This window comes from Eubalaena glacialis, chromosome 7, assembly GCF_028564815.1.
Source record: "Eubalaena glacialis isolate mEubGla1 chromosome 7, mEubGla1.1.hap2.+ XY, whole genome shotgun sequence".
NCBI classification, from domain to species: domain Eukaryota; kingdom Metazoa; phylum Chordata; class Mammalia; order Artiodactyla; family Balaenidae; genus Eubalaena; species Eubalaena glacialis.
The window spans coordinates 10,133,386-10,156,586 of record NC_083722.1 but is presented as its reverse complement, the minus strand read 5'-3'; the positions used below and the strand labels follow the sequence as shown (position 1 = coordinate 10,156,586).

The 23,201-nt window shown below is 43.4% G+C and overlaps 1 protein-coding gene across 6 annotated transcripts in view; it reads right to left on the bottom strand.

Moving 5' to 3' along the window:
* The window catches only part of PHACTR1 (phosphatase and actin regulator 1), a 300,263-nt gene that overhangs the window by 21,764 nt on the left and 255,298 nt on the right, over positions 1–23,201 (bottom strand). For all 6 annotated transcript variants that reach the window (XM_061195732.1, XM_061195729.1, XM_061195730.1 and 3 more), the window contains 2 exons: positions 22,392–22,642; positions 20,466–20,622 (listed from right to left, as the gene is read on the bottom strand). In XM_061195732.1, coding sequence (XP_061051715.1) covers positions 20,466–20,622; positions 22,392–22,642 — 408 coding nt within the window. The remainder of the gene's footprint in view (positions 1–20,465; positions 20,623–22,391; positions 22,643–23,201) is intronic.

Sequence of the window (23,201 nt, the reverse complement as noted above, 5' to 3'; positions counted from 1 at the left end):
GGACCTTTCCCCTCTCAGGTTCTTGGAATTACATCATCACTCTTCCTATGTCATTCCTGTCAAGACCGGTTCTTAAAACAGATGCTATATACTTAGCCACATTCAAATGTAAATTCATTCATTCGTTTCACAAATTATTTATTGGGTGCCAGCTCTGTGCTGGGCATCGGGGTCCAGTGATGAGCAGAAACAGATCAAGGTCCTGCCCTTCTGGAACTTAGAGACTGGAAGGGGCTGGGAGAGGCAGTCATTAATCACATAGTGACAGGGGGATAAATTAGGAGTTTGGGATTAACATATACACAGTACTATACATAAAACAGATAACCAACAGGGACCTACTGTATAGCACAGGGAACTATACTCAACATCTTGTAATAACCTATAATGGAAAAGAATCTAAAAAAAGAATATATATGTATATAACTGAATCATTTTGCTGTGTACCTGAAACTAACGCAATATTGTAATTCAACTATATTTCTTTTTTTAATTTTTTATTTTATATTGGAGTATAGTTGATTTACAATGTTGTGTCAGTTTCAGTGTTAGTTAGTACAGCAAAGTGGTTCAGTTATACATACATATATATATATCTCCACTCTTTTTCAGATTCTTTTCCCATATAGGTTATTACAGAATATTGAGTAGAGTTCCCTGTGCTATACGGTAGGTCCTTGTTGATTACCTATTTCAACTATATTTCAATAAAAATTTTAAAAAATTACCAAAAAAATAAAAAAATAAAAAAAATTCACATAGTCATAGAAAGAAGTATAAAACTCTAGTAAGAGCCTTCCATGGTGAGGCATCTGGGGCAGTGATACTGGGATCTGACAAAATTAGGAGGTCAGGAAAGGCTTCCCAGAGGAAGTGATACTGTGTCTGTGTTCAGATCTGGAGGCTGGAGGAAGCCAGGTTGCTGGAATGGACAAAGCAAGGGGAAGAAGGATGGTGGGAAACAAGCCAGGAGCCAGGCCATGTGCCCATGGAGGCTATGTTAAGGAATCTGATCTTCTCTCAAGGAGCAATGTGAAGCCACTGAAGAGTTTACATTTAAGGGTAGGAGAGGGGAGGAACAAATGAACATTTCAGATTTACAATAGATCACATTGTTTGTTGTACGGAGAATGGGTTGAGAGACGCAAGAGGCAGTTTGAATAGGAGCCTCGGAGGCTATTGCACACCTGATAGAGGATGATGGACACCTGGGCTAGGCTAAGATGGTCGATGTACAAGTTCTTAGGGAGTCAAGTTGACAGACCATGGAGACACAGCGTCTACGGACAGAGGGGGAAGAAGGAGGTATATTGGATATCTCTTAGGTTCCATAACTTACGCAGCTGGACGGATGGTTATGCCACTCACCCAGAAGGCGGGAAACACTGGAAGGGAACCGGGGCACTTTGGGGGGGGCCGGGGGAAGGGTGGAAGGGAACCATGAGTCTGAGTTTAGATCTGTTGAGTCAGAGTGATTGTGCAACATCAAAGTGGACGCATCCAGTAGGCAGCTGGATATACCGAGCTCGGTGGAGAGGAGATGGCTAGGCCAGTGATAGAAATCTGTGGCTAGTTTGCAATTAGATAATATTTGAAGTCAGGGGTATGGAGAGAGCATAGAAGGAGAAGAGGAGAGGGCTTAGGATGGAGCCTTATAAAATTCCAATATTGAATTCTCAGACTAAGGAAGACACACCTGCCAGGGAGTTAGAGGAGGGGCAGGGCACGGAGACAGGATGAAAATTAGAACATGGCATCCTGGAGGCAGAGGAAGATGCGCGCGGCCAAGGAAGTGGGCTGACGCGGCTGAGAGGGCAGATGAGGCCTGGAAAGACTGCCCACTGGGTTTAGCACCAGGGAGGTTCTTAGCGAGCTCACTTAGGACTCTTTCATGGGGTGGTGGGGACAGAAGCCAGGCTGGAGTGGGTTGAGAACAGAGGTGAGAAAATGGACACAACAATTATGAAGGACTCCTCCGTGAAACCTGGTTTTGAAGGGACCAGAGAGTTGGAGGTGAAGGAGGCTCAGGTGAAGTTTATAGTTTTTTTTTTTTAATTAATTAATTTATTTTTGGCTGCGTTGGGTCTTCGTTTCTGTGTGAGGGCTTTCTCTAGTTGCGGCAAGCGGGGGCCACTCTTCATCGCGGTGCGCGGGCCTCTCACTATCGCAGCCCATCCTGTTGCGGAGCACAGGCTCCAGACGCGCAGGCTCAGTAGTTGTGGCTCACGGGCCCAGTTGCTCCGCGGCATGTGGGATCTTCCCAGACCAGGGCTCGAACCCGTGTCCCCTGCATTGGCAGGCAGACTCTCAACCACTGCGCAACCAGGGAAGCCCGGTTTATAGTTTTTTAATGGGAGGAGACTGACATGTTTAACAGAAAGAATCCAGATTAAGTGGTGGTGGTGATGGTGACAAGCTAAATATATAAGGAGGCAGGAGGCTCCATGGACAGTGCAGGAGTCCTGAGAAGGCAGGAGGGGTTGGGATTTTAGGGGCAGAGAAGACCTTATCTTTCAAACGGAGGAGGGGCAGCTCTCTTCACCTCGACAGGAGGCTGCAGGAGAAAGTGCATTGTATGGAGGTTTGTACGTTTGGTATTGGAATAAAAAAGGGTGTTCCCAACTGATGGCTTTTAGTTATTCTTTCAAGTTGGACTGTAATCAAGATGACTTACATTAGTTTAAAATATGACCTTTCCTTGAGGGATTTGTCTTTGAACAGAGCCAAGTTCACAAAGCAAACAGATAAAGCTCTAGCTTCAGAATTCCAGTCATCAGAATTTTAGGGGCACGCCCAGGGCAGCCTGCCATCTTCACCAGGTAAAGCAGCCATCTGCTTGGTTCCTTTTAAGATCTACCTTGTGTGGAAGCTTTGGTTAACAGAAAGCTGAGCAGGAGGGCACGATTACTGTATTAATGAAATGGTCAGTTTTATGACTAATCCCGAGGAGCTAATAATTCCGAGAATAAAAGTAGAGATGCCTTCTGAATGCACTGAATCTCTTACACTCTCCTCACCTCGACAGTAGATTTAAGTAATTGTATCTGATTTAGACTAACATTAAATTAAAATTTTTCCTGATTAGATATTTAGACATGACCATTCACATGCTAGATGACACAGGAAACTACTTTTTTGGGAGCTAAACTTTTATATAGAATGAATTACCCAAAAGTAAAGGTTTAATGTCCTTTCAAGTGATCTATTTAACTAGCTCTGCTATTACATATGTGACCCTGGTTTATACAACATCTCTGAGCAGCAAAATTGTTTCCACGCCTCAAATGATTTCTTCTTTACCATGGATCACGGCTAAGTGATTTCCACTCACCGTGAACTGGAAAATCACTGACTCCCATTTGAATGCCACTTGCCATCCATTGCCACATATGAGCCTTCTATTTTCTTTCAAAATGTAAGAATGGATCTTATTTTTTATCAGTCTGAACAACTCCATCTATACCACTGACCGTAAGAGAAAAGTAAACAAACTAACATTTTTCTGTGAAACAAACCAACCAACCCCAAACAAATGGCACTTAGGTGTTGGCCTTGGAAGGAGACTGCTAGCAAATGCAGCAGGAAGATGCTTTAAATATATGCAGAGCAGGGGAGAGCTGTCTTTGAGCATTACAGCATCTCCCCAGAGAAGTGACACAACCCTTGTAGGTTTTGCTGGTTTGACTTGACGCCGACAAGGATTCGTTCTGCAGCACGGATCTAAAGAGCCTTCTCCAGGCTTCGGAACAGCAAGGTCACAGCTTTCACTAGTATTTACAACTGCTTATGGTTTTGAGGGCCCTGATTTCAAAGTCTGGATCTCTGAAGCTATATCTGCGTTTCAGGAAAAAAGAAAAGCAGAATTGACTTTGGTTGGTTTGCTGCATCTCAGAGGGAGGTAACTGCCTTTTCAGACAGTTGGAAAGAGAAAAGGCAAAGATGCTCGTGGAGATTGACAGAAAGCCAGGTCCTCTTTCCTAAGGCAGGAGAGGATGGGGGTTTTCCCTCCATCTTAGACAAGCGTGCTGGGGCCGGGGAAAGGGGGGAAGCACTGAATTCTGTCCCCTGCACCTCCTTTGGCATCTTTCCCTAGGACCTGTCAGTGCCATGAAGCCTGGGGCATTTCTGTCTGGTCCTGGTCATCACTACATCGCCAGTTCCTAGGAGACCACCGAGAACATCACAGGTGCTCATTTAGTAATTATCTAACCCAGGTCCTACTAGTTCTGACGCCACACATGCTCCCTGGATGACGTCATCAACACTCACGACTTCAGTTAGCATCTACATGCCAATGACTCCAGATTCCATACCCCTAATCATACTTTTGAGTTCCAGACACCTTTCCAACTGCCTTCTTAGACTCCTATAGGCCATCAAACTTAAAGGGTCCCAAAGGAATTAATTTACCTTCTTCCCCTCCTGTGCAGGTAGTTTTGCCAACTGGACAAATTATATTGTCTACCAGTAATATTCCGACCCCCAGTGAGCTGCTCAGAGAACTGGGAATTATCCCCTCTGTACTTCACCCCTGGGGGTCACTCAACCACCAAGTCCCAACCATCTCTCCTTCCATCCCATCGCCACCTCCTCCGGAAAGCAGGCCACCAGCATCTCCCCCATGCTGCCACCCTATCCTCTTCCACCCCAGACAGAATGGTCTTTCTAAGGGGTAAATCTGATCTCTCCACTCCCGGCTTGAAAGCTATGCACACCTTCCCGATGCCTGCAGGAAGGAGTCAAAATACCCAAATGTCCTATAAGGTTCTTTGTGATCTGGCCGCTTGCCAAGAATCACCCCCCCTCATTCTTTAGACACACCCACCTCCTCTTGGCTCCTTCCAGATTTGCATGCCCTTCCTTACCTCTAAATATTCTTTCTCTTCCTCTTTATCTGGCGAACTGACAATAATCCCCAAGATTGCAGCTTAAACCTCAAATATCACTTCCTCTGTTCACCAGCCTTTGGTTAAGGTGCTTTCACAGTCTATGACAATAGTCCTGTATCTCTTGTATCCTGGCGCTTGTCAGTCTTCCATTACTGCTCATCTCGCCCACTGGAGCCCAGAGCTGAAGCTTTGTGAGGTGCGGCCATGTCTGCCCCATCCACCACCAGGGCTGCTGCATGAGTGTATGACCTGGGCAGTTGCAGAGAAACCCCCCACTCAGAAGGGTCCTGTGCTTCGAGCTTAATGTTCTTGAGGTCTCAATAGCCCACCACAATCTGGCTTCTGTCCACACCACTCTAATGTGCTGGCTTTCAACCAGGGACAACTGTGCCCCCCAGGGTGCATTTGGAAATGTCTGGGGACATTTTTGGTTGTCATGATGGGGGAGGATGCCTTTTCTGATTCTACCAGGCAGAACTAGTCACTCCCTCTGCTGTGTTCCTCCATCTTGACCATGCCTCATCCATCACACTGATAACATCCATTTACACGAAGACCTCCTCAAATATACCGTGAATGCTTCAAAGGCACAAGTTATGTCTTATTTACCTCTGTGCTTCTGGACTTAGTATAGCGCCTGGCGCATGGAAGGGACAAGTCATAATACTTTAGCCTTGTTGCTGTGCCCATGGGGATGACCAGAGCCCTGGGCTTGCGTGACAGCCTTCTTGCTCCTGGAGGGGTTCCTCTGGGAAGTTGGGCAGCAGTTTGCTTTTACACCTCAGTACTCTGCCCACTACCTTTTTTCTCTGTAAATGAGGCAGCACGGCTTTTAAAACTGTTGATTTAAAAGTTGATTTCCAGGAATTTGAGTCAATAATTTTCCACTTTTTTCCCCTCCTCATCATTCCCCTCAAGCTGTTAACAAATAGCCTGGCTACAGCATAAGAAAGAGCACAGGCTGGGGAAAATGGTCTGGGATTCGGAGCCCTGCCCTCCTGGCCTACGTCCACCATTAGCCAGAAGGCCCCCTGGGTACATCACAGCGCTTTACCTCTCCCTGCACCCAAGTTTCGCCAAATGACAAACAGCCATAACAACAATCTAGCCTGAGAGAACCGAATGAGAACAGATGTGAAAGTCCCCTTTAAAATTAAGTAGAAAGCATGAAATATTATTTCTGGTAACTTGAAAAAAAGTCTCTCACCTCAACTAGCTAAACAGATTACTCTTAAGAGAGAAATGGTTTTGGCTTTATTCACTGGAGGCTGTGGCCCCAGTGTGAAGCCCCATGGCAAAGATAAAATATTGTAAGGAATAAAATCAGAAAAAACATTGGAATAATGCTGGTCGTGTTGAGATGAAATCAGTTTGGGAAAAACAATGGGACTATGTGTGTTGCATAGCATCAACTAAAAAAAAACAAACAGCACAAAAACTGAGAGCCTACAGCCTGAATACTTTTAGGGTTCTTATTAGATATACGCTCCAAATGAGCAATCAGGAAGATTTCACTTTGAAAGAGTATGTGAGTTGTTACAATAGAAATCAGATAGTTAAAGAAGTTAACCTAAGAATATACTCATCTCAATAAGGCCATGTTTACATGAAGAATCAACCAAAAGAAATGCTAAAACAATGTGATGTCAAAAGATAAGGAATGTGGGAATAAAAATAAATGTCCTCTATTCTACTTTAAAGTGACTGAGGAGACTTGGTCACCTTTAGTTAATCTTATCTGTCTGTCCATCCATCCATCCATCTGTCCATGCACCCACCCATGCATCTGCCTGTTCATGAGTGAGTCTGTCCATTCATCCATCTGTCCATCTGTCCATTACATACCAGACAGTGGTCTAGGCCTTCAGAGCTAAGCATAACAACTAACAATATTAACAAGAATGACTGGGTGTCGATGATATGATAAAGTTCTGCCATCAAATATATACTGTGTTTTATCTGTGTTTTATCTTTTGTCCTTAGCCTCTTCCCAAAACATAAAAACTGAAATTTGGCCTTTGTTTTTGTTTTTGTTTTTTTAAACCCCTCAATAGATAGCTCTATTGTAAAAGTTAACATTCTCCCTAGGAACACAAAGCATTTTTAAATAACCTTCCATCAGAATCTTCAACAAGTTTAGTATGATCTGGTAAGAAGTCAAGGCAAAAGAGTAAGAGTGAGGCAAAACAAGTGCATCAGTACAGCCCCTAAGCACCACACACCTCACTAGTCAAGTGGGAACAAAAAATATCCTCAAGTTGTTAACTTCAAGCTCATCCTTGGTCCTCTTCCTATCGCGTTTTGTCTATTCTCCTGATCTCTGCCATTTCCATGGTTTCTGAGTCAGTGGTTCTCAATCTTGTAGCACATTAGAATAACCTATATTACCTTAAAAAATACCGGTGGCTGGGCCACGCTCTTGACCAATTAAATCAGAATATCTGAGGGTAAAGCACTGTTAATATACTTTTTAAAGCTTCCTAGGTCATTTTTCAGCAGTAGCTGGGAACTCCTTAACTGTGGCAAATTCCTGGGCGCCAGACCTACTGAATTAGGAATGCTTGGGTGGAACCCAGCAGGCTGTGTTGTTTTAACACAGGACATGACCACATACGGATCTTCAGGAGATTTGCATGCATATTCAAGTGTGACAACAAGGGCACAGGCATCTGGATATTCTTTTCATAACTTGAGCCTTCCCCCAGGTACCCCTGTACTTCTTGTCCTTACTTCTTTAAAGAATATTGCTTCTGATGAACAGATCTCTGGAACAAGGACAAAAAGTGATTCAAATGAAAAGAGGAAACTCCGGGGTTCACTGTTGAGTGACTGTCCCGGACAGTATCATGGTTAGGATGACCTGTGCAGTCTAGACAACACAGAAATGTCATAAGAATATATACTTATTCATCCACTCATTCATCCACAAAATACTGTGGTTCCAGATTTCCCCAATGCCTTGCTTTGTTGGGCGTCAATAAACAATGTATACAACCCTTGACTACTTTCCAAAGCAAGGCAAGGGATGGCAAGTTGGAAGTAGGTCCCCTGATGCCTCCTCCTGCGCCTGCTCTGACTACGACACCTGGACGACTCCAGGACCTACAGGGTCTGTGCAGCTCATGCTCTTTTCCTGTTCCCCCCAAAGGCCAATCTGTCATCTTGGGGCCATCAGCACCTCCCAAGGAGAGGCTGAAGGGTCTTATGTGAGACAGAGGCTGGGAGACAGCTGTCAAGAATCCCCAGCCCCTTCTCTCCTTTTCATTCAACAGGACTACAGCTATTTTCCTACAGCTGCCTCTCAGGGCTTCTTCTGAGCGCCCATTTCTGGAACAAATCACAACTCCAGTTCAGATGAGATTTCACGCTGTTTAGAAACCTGGAGATGAAAACACAAAAACCCCCAAAGAGTCCCAGATGCTCCAGTAGAGGGGATTTTGATCATCTGATTTTGCAAAGTTTTCTATAATTCTCCTTTGTTAAAAGTCTCATTTCTATACTGTTTCCTGATCTATGACTCCACAATTTTAACATAAAGCTTCATTTTAAAACCAACAGTCCTGTAGAATAAAAGAATGGTAAAGAATATAGGTAGTCTCATTAAATTAGAAGTGCTTAACCATGATAATGTTTCATAAAATACATACATATGAAGTAACAGACATCATATATATGTATATATATACACATATATATGTATGTATGTGTGTATATACACACACACACACACACATACCTTTTTCCCCCAGCAGCATGGTGGATTTTAGGAATGTCTAACCAGTTTGGATTTGCACTTTTGCATTTTTTGAAAATCTATTTGTTAATTCTAAAAGAATCAGGAAAAATGGAGTTCTAATAATGGAATGGGTTTATTTGTCTAGGAAAGGATCTATAATATGGGAAAGGCAAAGAAGAAAAAGAATGTAAAAATGGAGCGTGATATGGCTGCTTCAACCGACTTTACCTTGACCATACAGGAAACAAATATAAACACTTTTACTAATTTCTTGGCCTTATCTACACAATGGATTGGGAGACAGATCGCTTGTAAGAAGAGACTGTATCCCCTCAAGTATGTTCCCAAAAAGAGACCATGAATTCATAGCACATATCTAACATAGGATCCTTAGCTCCCAGCCTGGTGGACAGTAGGCCACGTCCTTTTCTCTCGTGTGTGTGTGTGTGTGTGTGTGCATACATACATCAGCATTCTATTATTAATCAATTAGCAAACATATCATATAACACACAATGTAAATGCAGGACAAATTTAAGCTAATTTCTTAGGTAGGCTAAACCTGACATTATATATATGCTTTTTTTTTTTTTTTTTTTAATGAATAAGCTTGTTTTATTTCTGCCTGGACAAAGTTGTATGAATTTACAGCTCCTTCGCGGGAAACGCCTGAGTATTATCCAGGTGCTGCTGTTGACTGTGGGGTGAGAATCAGATTTCATAGGCTGTGGCCCCAAATGGCTACATGTGGTTAAGGACTGTGAAGAGAGAGGGTAATGCAAGAGAGAAATGAGATGGAGTAACCCTCCAAGGATGTGCTGTATGGACATAGCAGGCTCCAGGCAGAAGGTACCCACTCAACCTCACTCAGCTTCCGCGAATCTAAAGGAAGTGCCAGGTCACTCAAGGAGGGTGTGCTGAAGGCTTCCCGTGGATGGGACATTGCCCGGGCAGCTTGGGGTGGAATGTGCAGATGGCAGACTCATTGGTTCAATCAAACTTGGGGAGGGCAGCTCTCATTTTAACTCACAGGAAGATGTAATGACCTCTCTCAGCATCTTTCAAAGGGGAGCTTGATAAGTTACAATATGAAGATGAACAACACAAGGAAAATCATAACAGTCCAAAGGAGGGTTGGATTTACCGTAGGTAAAACTCTTTTCAACACACTGATCACCTGTCAGTACCCACTATTTATCTGTCTGCCTGCTGTTTTTTTCAAAGGCACTAATAAGGCTGCCCGTTTTGAAGAACTATTGTTTTAATGGTTCAGTGGGCACAGAACATAAAATTTTCATGATCACACTTCCTAAAATAGAAGCGTATTCACTTATATTTCAAAGGAATTGCCTTCGGAATCAGAGGGAAAAGCGATTTTCCAGGGTTTGTATCTTTGGATGATTTTCCTGTTTATATTCTGTCAGAAAAATTACTGTTTAGTTAGCATATATGCAATTTTCAAGGCTATTCTAAAAATCTTTGCATTCTAAACCAAGAAGAGTGAAATGAATATACTGAAGATAAATAAAATGAATTACTCTTATTAGCATTTTGCACGAGAGTTAGGGGTTTTTTTTGCCAGTAAACAAAGACGTGAGGGGATCTATGAAAAACAACTGTTCTGCAAATGTCTCAGCTGTAATCCAGTTCTGCTATTTAAATATTCAGGACTGTGTGCAAGCTCTAAGGGGAGTTGTCGAAAAATCACCTTCAATCAAACCTGCAGCCAAAGTTGGTGGATGAGGGAGAAAGTACGCTACATACCACGGAAATTATCCTGGAGACTAGAAATGCCAACTTCACCATTGAAACAAAGAACAAAGAAATCTTCCTAAGTATAACGGATTAGAGCTTCATTTATCATCTGAATGACAGAATCACTAGAAGAGGCCAACTCCAAACTAAGGCATCAGATACAGAATCTTCAAAAGTACCTGATCAGTCTTCAAAAATTATTAATGAGATTTTCTCAGCTGTGATTAACTATTAAGATGGGGAAATGTCTCTCACTTGGGCACTTAATTTAAATGTTCTTTTAGCTACGTGGGATTGAGGAGGAAACAGTGCCCATGAAAGAAACTACCTATGAGAGAATTCACAGATTCCTTATTCATGGGCTTTTTGACTTCCGAAAATGTTTCTTAAAGATTTAATTCAAAACCTTTGAGTCATTTCTCTCTCTTTCAGACATGAATTGAGAAAATCAACTGAGATCTATGACTTGTCATACTTTCTAACAAATAACTGGCCTGTTTCTTCCAGTGAGAAGTGAATACATTTCTCCCCTTTCTGGGGGATATTAATTTTTAGCACTGGGTGGGGTCAGAGGTCTCGGTTTCAGATCCCAGTGTAGCCAGGTAACTATATGAACTTGGCTAGCAGCTTAATTTCTTTTGGCCTCAGTTTCTTTCACTGTAAAATTCAGGGTACTAGAGGCAGTGGTAGTGAGTGTCCACTGAAGTTCTAAAGTGCTCTATTCTATACTTCTTCACATTCAGAAGATGCAATTGTGAAGGAGGTAAAGAAACTCACAAATAGACTCCTTGTGATACAGGTACAAAGCTCACTGTGGAAAAAAAAAACCTCCAAATAAGCTAATCTGAAAGCACTAGACCAGATTTTGAAGTATTATTCCATGTGACAGAATCATCTTTCAACCAAAGTTTGGTGGTACTTCATAAGATGATTTAACTCATTGTTTATTCATTGCCTCCCAGTAGATTCACAAATGGCTTTGAGAGCTCCTTTCATGAATAAAAGTATGATAGCAATGACACATCCTTATGACTGTTTTAGTTTATAGAGGGATCAAAAGATTGTAGGAAAGAAAAAAAATATATTACAAGAAAAATGGTCTGACAACTCAAGTTGAAGTTGTTCCTATTAACAAGTAAATGGTTAGATTATTCAGTGATTAAATTATCCAGAGCCCTGTCCCATCTCCATTCTTCCAGGAACATTTAAAGGAAAAAAAATGGAAAGAGAAATAGTCTAAAATACATTCCCATCAATAAAAGAAGGTGGTCCAGAAGGACCCACACTTTCCCCACAGAACCTGCCATCAGCATCTCTTTCCCAGGCTAAAACAGAGAACAATGGGTAACCTTGACTAATCTCTTTGAAGGATGATTATCCAGCTACCTTTTTTTTTCTGGCCACACTGCAAGGCTTGTGGGATCCGAGTTCCCCAACCAGGGATCGAACCCGTGTCCCCTGCAATGGAAGCACTGAGCCCTAACCACTGGACCGCCAGGGAGTTCCCTCCAGCTACCTTCTAAATGATACCTCATACAGTGTTGTGCACCATCAATTCTAATAGAATTCCAACAGAATCAATTTGTCGAGGTTCCATGGTCTCCCTTAGTAACTTGTTTCCCTGAAAAGTTAACCTTAAACCCATAGAAAACAAACTTATTCAGCTCAAGGTCCACTGTTCCTCTCTGAGATCTCCCAGTTGTACTTAAGCTAGTTTTTTCTTTAAACATAAGCAATGTTTATTTTGGGTCTCATTTTTCTCTAATGGAGATTATTTTGATCTCCTGGCCCTCAGGAGCAGTCCATTCACTGACACAGATCATGGGCACGTAGTGATGTTGGCCCCAGCACAGACCCTCACAAACTTTCCACGTGACCTGCTCCCTTCAGATTAACCATGACTCTGCACAGCAGCTGCCACCTGGCTACCTCCTTCCTTCAGCCAATGTGAAAAGCCTTTTGTTTATTGTTGTTTTTGCCAAATGAAAATTGTATATATTTAAGGTGTATGATGTGATGTTTTCATATATGTCTATAGTGTGAAATGATGACCACAATCAAATTAATTAGCATATCATTCTACCTCAGAATGGGAGAAAATCTTTGCAAATGAATCAACAGACAAAGGATTATCTCCAAAATATATAAACAGTTCATGCAGCTCAATATTAAAAAAACAAACAACCCAATCCAAAAATGGGCAGAAGACCTAAATAGACATTTCTCCAAAGAAGACATACAGATGGCCAAGAAGCACATGAAAAGCTGCTCAACATCACTAATTATTAGAGAAATGCAAATCAAAACTACAATGAGGTATCACCTCACACCGGTTAGAATGGGCATCATCAGAAAATCTACAAACAACAAATGCTGGAGAGGTTGTGGAGAAAAGGGAACCCTCTTGCACTGTTGGTGGGAATGTAAATTGATACAGCCGCCATAGAGAACAGTATGGAGTTTCCTTAAAAAACTAAAAATAGAATTACCATATGACCCAGCAATCCCACTACTGGGCCTATACCCAGAGAAAACCATAATTCAAAAAGACACATGCACCCCAGTGTTCACTGCAGCATTATTTACAATAGCCAGGTCATGGAAGCAACCTAAATGCCCATCGACAGATGAATGGATAAAGAAGATGTGGTACATATATACAATGGAATATTACTCAGCCATAAAAAGGAATGAAATTGGGTCATTTGTAGAGAAGTGGATGGACCTAGAGACTGTCATACAGAGTGAAGTAAGTCAGAAAGAGAAAAACAAATAACGTATATTACTGCATATATGTGGAATCTAGAAAAATGGTACAGATGAACTGGTTTGCAGGGCAGAAATAGAGACACAGATGTAGAGAACAAACGTATGGACACCAAGGGGAGAAAGCAGGGTGTTAGGGGGTGGTGGTGGGATGAATTGGGAGACTGGGATTGACATATATACACTAATATGTAGAAAACAGATAACTAATAAGAACCTGCTGTATAAAAAAAAAATAATAAAATTCAAAGAAAAATAAAAGAATGGCAATCAGCAAAAACAGACAAACAAACAGAAACAGATGTGTAGTTGCCCTTCACTTTCTATCAGTCAGGTCACGCTGTAGCCTCGACTCAACTCAGCACCTTTCAGAAGATGTCAGCCTTTCTGGAGGGCTTTTAAGAGAGGATTTTCTATTTTGCGCAGTGAGTTAATGGGAGATGTCAAATAATCTGAAAGCAACTGAGCTGCTCGAAGATTCCGCGTGTTTGTTATGCAAATGCTGCAGGATTCAATAACTCCATTCTCGTCATATTTCACCCTGATTTAGCCTGTTCCGATCACTCAGTTCAGCTTGGTGACTGGTACTTAATTTCAGTTTTGTTTATGGGAGGGTTCAGAATCCACAGAAAAAGCCCACTGACCTGAGCCATTCCCACCCAGGCTTTGCGGATGCGAAGATGAGCAGACACAAGTGCCCTCTTGCGGCTCCTCTCTCCTCTCTGGTCCCCTCCCCACTCCATCCTTCATCACAGTCAAAGGGGTGATGAGGAGGGTGCAAATGCTGCTGCAAGGCTGCAAAAGCCAGGTGGACAAGGGAGCTCCTCCAAAACTTCACTCGAGTCTATTTTCCTCCCTTCTTTCTTTCAAGTGATTCACAGGGACACACGTCCAGGGCACCCTCAGTCAGCCAAAGTTGAATTGAATTCATAGAGCCTTTGATTGTTATTCCTTTTTTTAGAAAGTGCTTTTGCAGCAGAAGAAATCACCTAGCCTGGGAAGGTACCAGCTCACACTTAGCATCAGCCCTTAGATTTGGGGGGAGATACCATTTGCCACCTTGGAACTAGGCTCCGGTGTATCGAGACTCATAACACTGATTTTCCCAAACCATCAACAGTATGCAAGCTACAGTCAGAAGTCAGGATTACTGCATTTTATTGCCTGTGCTATAAGCATGAAAAATGGATTTCAAGTTTCTCCCTTGAACACTGTATTATGATTTAAAGCAGCACATAATCCTCTGTACATATTATTTTATATTCTGCCTATAGTGTGAACTACTTAGGAGCATAAAATACAGATTTAGAATACTCTTTCTTTCTAGCATATTAAATTCTGAATAAGAGAGAATAACACATGAGGTTTCATGGAGATGATCAGGTCATCATTTTTCCACCTCCCCTATCTCATTCCCCACCTCCCTGCCACCGCAAAGACAACAGCTATTTAAGAGGTGGCAATCGTAAATACCAAGGAGGAAAGAAGAGGGAGAATTTTGGTAATTTTCAAAGGCGGGTCCTACATCTGATCTGCCATATGATGCTTGGTGTGGATCTCATGCTGTATGTATAGATTCAAACTATCAACAATTACCAGTGCTTTAACCTTAAATCCTTCTGATTCCCAGACTCAACACGCATTAAGGAAAAGAAAGCAGTGACAGCTATTTCAACCAATTTCTTCATTCAACTTAATGTGTTTTTCCATAGTCACAAACACTCTGAAAACCAATTGACTAAATTCCTGAAAGCTGGGTCAAAAGTTCTTTTTAGGAATAGAGTATATTGCTTTAGTGATTAATCCACGTAACCACATTCAAATTAATTTGGATCCTAGAAGATGTTAATTCCCAATTGCTACAGAGAGACACATGCACATGCTCACATTGACATTTATCACACACGGAAGAGTTCTATCTCATGTCATCAAAGTGTACAGTGCATGCCCACAGAATTTAGGACTATACTGTAGATAGGAAAACCTATGGTTTCCAGGTCAGAGATTATATCCAGGGGGCACAGGCTAAGACATGATCCTGGGGCTAAACTTAATCCATAATTATATTCTGCTTGGTGTGTCCAATGTTTAAAAAATTTGGAATTTTCATTTTTAAAAAATCCAGATCTTTTTTTTTAATAAGATCTGACAAACTGGTCTTTCATTTCTCCAAAACAACAGGGGACTGAAGCTGAAGAGTGGTGACCCCTTTTGATAAAGGATGGACTTTCCATCTCAACCCAGTTCCCAGCACTCCCTGTTAACAATCTTAGAACTGCCCGCTTCCCTTATGTTCAATACCTGCCTGGCCCCAGGTGTGCATTTGAGTTTGTGGCTCCTTTTCTAGGTAGACCCACTTTATGCTTCCCCAAATGGTATGGGTTGAATTGTATCTCCCCAAAATACAAATGTCGAAGTCCTAACCCCCAGCATCTCAGAGTGTGACCTTATTTGGAGACAGGGTCTTTACAGAGGTCATCAAGTTAAAACAAGGGGATGAGGGTTGGACCTTAATCTAAGATGACTGGTGTCCTTATAAAAAGGGGATATTTGGACACAGAGACACACACGCAGGGAGAAGATGAAGGCAGAGACCAGGAAGGCCAAAGACTGTCAGTGAACCACCAGAAGCCAGGGGAGGGGCCTGGAACAGATTCTCCCTCACGGCCCTTAGAAGGAACCAACCCTGCCGACACCTTGATTTCAGACTTCCAGGCTCCAGAACTGTGAGACCATAAATTTTGTTGTGTAAGCCACCCAGTTTGTGGTACTTTGTTATGGTAGCCCTAGAAAACGAATACTCCCAGTAGCTGAAATTAAGTCAGCATCTCCTCTGATTGTTGGCAAGAATCATAGGTGAGTGGCCTGAATCACCAGCTATGTCTGGTCTAGGAAAAGGACATCACAAGGAGAAACATCCTTTCCAAAACCCAGCAAGGTTTCCAAAGAGTTTCCCCGTAGGGATGCTTCCCATTTTAAGACGGGGCTATGCCTGCTCCAGCTCAGAGGGATGCTGAAAACATCGTGGTCAACCATGATTGCAAAAAAGATGATGACAACCTGCTGTATAAAAAATAAAATAATAGAAATACATTTTAAAAAAAGAAAAAAAAAAAAGATGATGACAGTTCACCCCTGAGTGGGACACGGATATTTTAAGGGTGAAGAGATATTTTAGGGGAACAAGTATGTCACGGAGGCAGATTGCCCGAATCCTTATTTATTCCTGAGCTTAATTTAGATTATATACTCCTACGTATACTGCAAGGCATCTCCCATTTTATTGTCCTTCCCAGGCTTTCTCTCCCCCTGTCTGATCCAAACCTTACAGAAGGTATTGGAGGGGACTGAGGGCGGGGACCTCAGTTGGAGAGGAGGCTTAGGCGCACTGGCTGTTGAGTAACCAAGAACAGATCACGTTTCAGGGTCTTAGCGCCTTTTTAAAAAAATAAGGAGTCTTAGTGACTTACAGGATGATTCACTTTCTAAAGGATGTTTCAGAAGCAAAGGAACAACTGCTTTAGGCATCAGACTTCTATTTAGTCCCTCAAAACCCCATGCCCAATGGTCTTGAGCGCCATCCTTTAGTTGGGAGGGTCATTTCTTCAACCAATCAATGCCCCAAGCTGGAAAGTGGCTTAGGGCCATATCAGCTGTCCCCTGGCTGATCAAGAGGTCACTATGAACACTGAGAAGTATGGCTCCATGTCTAATTTTTTAAATAATGATTTTTTTGGGGGGGGGAGGAGGGGGTAGTAAGATGTATTTCAAATAAATAACATGGAGTCATGTGGGTTGGATATTAATCTTAGGGGAGTAAAAAGCTTGGTAAATGAAGGGAGCTGAAAGAGGACTGGATAGCTAAGATCACACAGGCTGACCACCTCCTAGGGTTCAGGTTGAAGGGCCCAGAGAAGAGACTCAGAGAGAAAGCAGCAGCATCTTGCACTTGGGGGCTTTGGAGGGGTGAGGGATGGCCCTGAGGTCTCTACATTTCCACTGACTAGAGGTCCTTGGAGAGGAAAGGACCTGCTCACGCAGCCCTGAGAAGGGACCCTCAGACCTGTGGGCTCGAAGCTTCTTGAGAACTCTGTCAATTTAATTTTTTAAGCATGTATCCCCACACATGCCATTTCTTTATTTATAAGTTATATACAAGTATTGATACTACTGCATTGATATATATGTGTATTATAACACAGACACAATCGATTTAAAAAGAATGACATAAAATAAATTTAAGTCGAAGTTCTACTATTTCATCCCTCGGACACCCCAGCGGATGGACGTGTTGACCCCTTGGTTCTCTGCAACCGGCCTGAGTCTGTATACATAAGGAGAAGAGAAAAGCACACCCAGCTGACAACGTTCACGTCTCAAGGGCAGCCCTCACTTCTCAAATGGCGGTTGGTTGAAACAGTTATTTACTATCAAAGCATCCAGATGACTTGATGACCGAGGTTTAGGAGAGTCTGCCCAATAGCATCAATGAGAAAACATTTTTGGAAGAACAATATTTTTGCATTCTTAGGCAGAAACTCTCCCTTAATACTTGATATCATTTTACTTGATGTTTCTGCTCCCTTCCCCCAATTTGGGATTATTCTTGGAGTGCTACATTATTCTTTTATGCTATTAAAACTGTCAGACTAAAATTATGTTTTCTATCTTGCTCACTCCATGAGGACTGCAGACTTGGCCGTAGGCTTTTCAAAGAGCTTGAGATTTCCAGTACATCTTACTACCTCAAATAGCCAAAGAAAGCCACAGCCCTGTAGCTTCGGAAATGCAAACTCTACAACAGATTCCTACATACTTTTAGTCACTTTTGATGATAATGAAGTTCACAGTTTGCACAAAGTGATCAGATGATCTAATCCCCTCAGATTAGGAAATGTAGACCCAGAGTTAGCAAACATCTACTTAGGAAACCCTCAGAACCAGAGCTAGAAGCCAAGGCTCTGGGCCTCAGATTAGTTCTCTCTCTACCATGGTCAACCTTCTGGTTCTCAGATTTCTCCTTCATTCTGCCCTGGCTTCAGGATAAATGAGTGGCTGGAAGCACCAAGCTGGGTTCTCATTCAAAAGAGAATAGTCCTTAAAATTCCTTTCTAAAGAAGACCTTGAGATGTGGATTAGGCCTCCCCACCAGATTTGCTGAACTCTGTACAACTTTGTTGACCTGCTCAACACTCCTGATGTCCTTTCCTTTAGGTCCAGTTCCTGTAATCTGGCTGAGATGCCAAGGGTTACACCAGAAGGAAATAAACTCCCTAGTTGAAGGAGTGGAACAAAGAAGAAATGGACTCAGAGCTCAACACTTGGAATATTCCCAATGCTGTCCTCTCTACCTCCATCTTTCTCTCCCTGGTCAGTGTGTCTTCTTCTACTGACCAGGGTGAACGAGGGTTGGGAATAGACATCACTATGGTGAACGCTCAGTGGATTTTATGAATCCTGAGCAGTATTTAAGTGCTGTCAGAAGAGGAAAGGTTGGGAAAGGGATGATTTCCAAGGATAAATCTTCAAATGCAGAGAACTTCTTGCAGTGCATGGGTGGCCTATGTCTCTTCCCACCTCTGGGTTGTGTCACTGCCATAGCCACATGCTCATAGTGGTGGGATGCGGGTATGGATTCAGGCGTGAGAAGCTGGGCTGTGTCTTTTTAGGAGCGTGTTCTGGGACAATGGCCTTTTTCACTTTGTTTCCTCCAGGTGGATGATGCTCTGTGGTGGACAAGCAGAGTGGCCAGCTACACACATCTGCTTTCCGTATCTCCCCCCTTTGTCTCCCTCTCCACAGAAGATGCCACCTTGGGCAGCTAGATGTGTTGGCATCTCACATACATCTGCAGAGAAGTTTTCAATTTTCCCCACAATCCTGGGGCTCTGCTTATACTGTCACAAAGCTGGGAAAATGGAAGTGAGGGAAAGAACTAGAATAAAGGATACCCATGCTCCTTTGTCCTAGTCAAAGGATAATGGAAATGAACTTTTGGGAAGAAGGGCTGGGGTCAAGGATCTGCTCCTTCTCTTATTTCTAGTTCCCTAGTGGAGAGCCCTATTTGTATCAGGTGTAAAATTGAACAAGCTGGTTCAGGAAGCAGCCTAGAACTATATCCACCCAACCCACTGAACCCCAGAGACAGGATGTGGCTATATGCAGTGTAGGAAAGGAGACCTGGGGAGCCAGTATCGTTGCCTCCAAGTACCCGAAAGCATGTGTGTTAAGAGGGGTGAGGTAGCTGCAGAAAGAAAAGAATGTGACCAATGGGTGGGAGATGCATGGACAGAGATTTCACTTCAACAGAAGGAAGAGTGTTTAACAGTCAGGCTCTCCCACCATGGGACAGGCTCCCATGTCTAAACAGTTAGAGAGACTGTTTTAAGTGCTTTCCTTATATTGTTTAATTCTTACAACTCCCCATCTTATAAAGGCAGAAAATACAGGGGAAGAGAATAAGTGATTTACACGAGGCTATGGGGCAGTAAGTGGGAAAGTCAGGAGGAAACCCTGGGAGACCTCTACACACTGCATCCAAACAATGAGCATGGTGCCTGGGCCAAAGTGAGGGCTCACCTGGTGACTATTATTACAGAGGCAGCATCATATATGGTCAAGAGGGAGCTCTCCACAGCCATTCTGTCTGATATTACGCAGGTAACTAAAGTTCTCTCTGGTGTTCTCATCTGTGAAATGGGCATAGAAATGTCCATTTCATAGGGAAGCTCAAAGATTAAATGAACACACATAAAACGTTTAGAAGAATGCCTGGCTAATAAGCGTGTCACAGATGTTACCTCACACTGTATAAAGATGCACTAGGTTATAAATACACACATAAGTGTTGAACATATTAATATGACATACTGCTTTGCCCGTGTCTGTAATACCCACTCACAGCGGCAATCACTCAAGAAGAGTCCCAGCTCAGTAATGAGGCATCTTTACCCACCACTGATGTCTTCTACTTGCACAGTCTAGCAGAAAAGTCCATTTATTCGATTGCTTTGTGCTTAAGCAAACCACAGTGCCTAGGTGTATAGGTCCTCAATTCTGCTGGATGATGGGGATTGTTCTACAGGTGGTTATTCTCCCTGGAAATCTTCCTCTCAGCTTGAACCTTTAGTCAAGTGAAATTTCTAAGATTTTGATGAGTGAAAAAGAGGGGACCATAAAAGCAACCCTGCAGAAGAAATGGAATATTTCCCATGGACTTTTTCTGCAAGGAGCTCTTCAGAGACACTCAAAACAGATTTGAGGATGGAGGCTGAATTCTTCCACAGAAATCCATGGAGCCAGTGGCTGCGCTGTCCTACCTGGTGAGCTTGGTGCCGATCTGCTGCCTCAGCTCCAACCGCTCCTCATCCGTCTGCCTCGGAAGGATGTTCTTTTCTTCCAGCTCTCGCTTGGAGGGCCTGTTGCTGAGTTTGATGGCTAAGGAGTCCTTCCTGCACACCTTCATGGCCAGGGAGCCTGCAGGAAGGGAGACATGAGGTAATAAGGCTGTCACCAACCTGCTCGGGCTCCCCCCAGGGACAGCCGTGGACCACAAGGTGAGAGGCGGGGAGACAGATACAAGAGCCCAACACCTGAGCACGGTCAAGACCTCGGTCAAAGGAGGAAAGTTACAGTATGTGACTTTCATACAGTTCCTGCAATCAGCATGTCCTTTCTGCCTCGTGGTATGCTGGGCATGTGCGGGGCACATGGAGAGCCTGTGATTGGATCTCTGCTCCCCAGGAACTCCCCACCCCCCGCCATGTGGGCAACATCATAAAGGAGGGCGGGACAGACTGCGGAGCGTAAAATAGAATGCAAAGGGCGGAGGAGGGATGGAGGAGGAGTGGCTGGCATGTGCAGGATAAATGAGGCCAACGGGCAGCAGGCCGGTGGGCATCTGCGTGTGTGGACGCTCAGAGGTGATGGATAGGCGGGGGGATCACAGGAGACAAAAGGGATCAGCTACAGTGGGGCCGGAGGGTACGGAGGCAAGTAAAGTTGGGCAAAGTGGGGTCCGTGTGGGGTGGGAGAGGCAGCAAGCTCATCGAAACAGGCAATATTCTGGGTCTGCTTTTCTCTTTAGCATAAGAGGTTCTGAGCACCTAGAGCAGGGCTTCCTCGCATCTGGAATAAATCCATGATTCTCAATCAGGAGTGATTTCTGCCCCCACCAGGGACATGTGGCAAAGTCTAGAGACATTTTTGGTTGTCAAACTGGAGTTTGCTGGGGAGGATGCTACCGGCACCCAGAGGGCAGAGGCCAGGGATGCTACCAAACATCCTACAATGCACAGGGCAGCCGCCATGACAAAGAATTATCTGGCCCAAGATGTCACTTGTGCCAAGGCTGAGAAACCCTGGTATAAAGCGTTCCATTCTCCGGGCAGGAAACGGTGAGCAGAGGCTGTGCAACAGCTCCTTCCCTCATGGACCATGTGGGCCTTTGGTTGCCCCTCCAGGGTTCTCCCCTCAACACCAGGACTATTTCCATCACTCAAGTTTAGCGAGCTATCTGAAGCCTGGTGAGTGTGAAGCAAGAGGAGGAGACTGGGAAGTAGCAGGTTTGGGGGATTCCTTCGGATCTTATATAGTAAGTACTGATCTTCCTTCTTTTGCCTCCGCTTTTAGAACGTGGGTTTTGGAATGAGACACAGGCAGCTTCAACTCTCAGCACTGCCACTTAGTAGACGTGAGTCTCTGGGCAAGTCCCTTACCTCTCCATTTTCTCCCCTTACCTGTAAAATGGGGCAGTAGTTTATGCCCCTGAGTGTTGTAAGATGTCGATGAGAATAAAACCTTAGCATGTTGTCAGGCACACAGTCGGTAAAAGGTTGCTATTATATAAGTTCAAGCATTAAAAAGTTGATCACTGAAATTTAAATTCAGTGGTTGAGGTATGCTTAAAAATGAATTTGTTCCATATACAATGGTTAGTATTTTTATACATTTTGTAGACTGGAATTGAATTTTAAGGTGCCTCCCCTCCTCGCTTTTTTTAATTGATGGCGTGTTGCATCCCAAGGGAAGCCATCAAAGAAAAAAAGAGACATCTAAAGAGGCAAGAGATGGTAGCACGATGTTGTAATTTTTAGAGCCCTGAGGCCGTTCAGAGGACAGTTGCCCTTTCATCTTACTAATGAAGAAACAGTAACCGCGGACCTCAGATTAGAACACACAGAGGTGCAGCTCTTCCCAGCAGCCACGCCCCTCCCACCCTCAGCGAAGAGTTTGGATGCACCCACTGGTATACAACGAGGTGTCGTCATCCTCTTCCTCTTCCTCCTCCTCCTCCTCTTCTCTTGCGTACAGGCAAGAAGAGTCTTCGTAGTCTGCTTCATGAGGCACATTTTCTTTATTGTCATCACATTCAATCACAACAGTTGGCACTTGTCTTATTTCCGGAAGGCCCAGAGGTCCTGCTTTTGTGACACTGTCACCCGAGTGCAAACCAGAGCTGTGGTAAGAAGTAGAGCAGGGCACCCGCGGCTCAGAGCTGTTTAAAGAGAAGAAGAAAAGAGCACATTTATTCTGGCTAACGTTGTCATATTAAATGCATCGGAACCTTTTAAAAACTTAGCTGTCCCGTCCTAAGAGACAAAAGGTCTACTGGGCAATTCAAGTCTCATTTCTCACCTAACAGCTAACTGTTTTGGGGCAGCTGAGTTACCTGATGGTGGTGGCAGCACGGAATAGGAAATGAGAATTCTACTGCCCTGCGGATGGATGGTGGTGACGGTAGCACAGTAATGCGAATGTACATGAATGCCACTGAACTGTATACTTTAGAATGGGGAAGATGGTGAATTTCATGTCCTGTGTATTTACCGCAATTTAAAAAATAAAAAATTTTAAAACTAAATTTAACTCTTTTTATTTCTGGTTAAGAGCAACAACCCCAATGGTCAAAGGAAGGTTCATTTGCAACCCACATGTCTTAAAGGAGTAAAAGGGTTAATTTGATGGTGAAGTGAGAGACCCCGGAAAGAAAGAGACAATACATGAAGTTCCAGCTTTCGAAGCTATACAGCATGACTGGTAGGGGCTGATTGTTT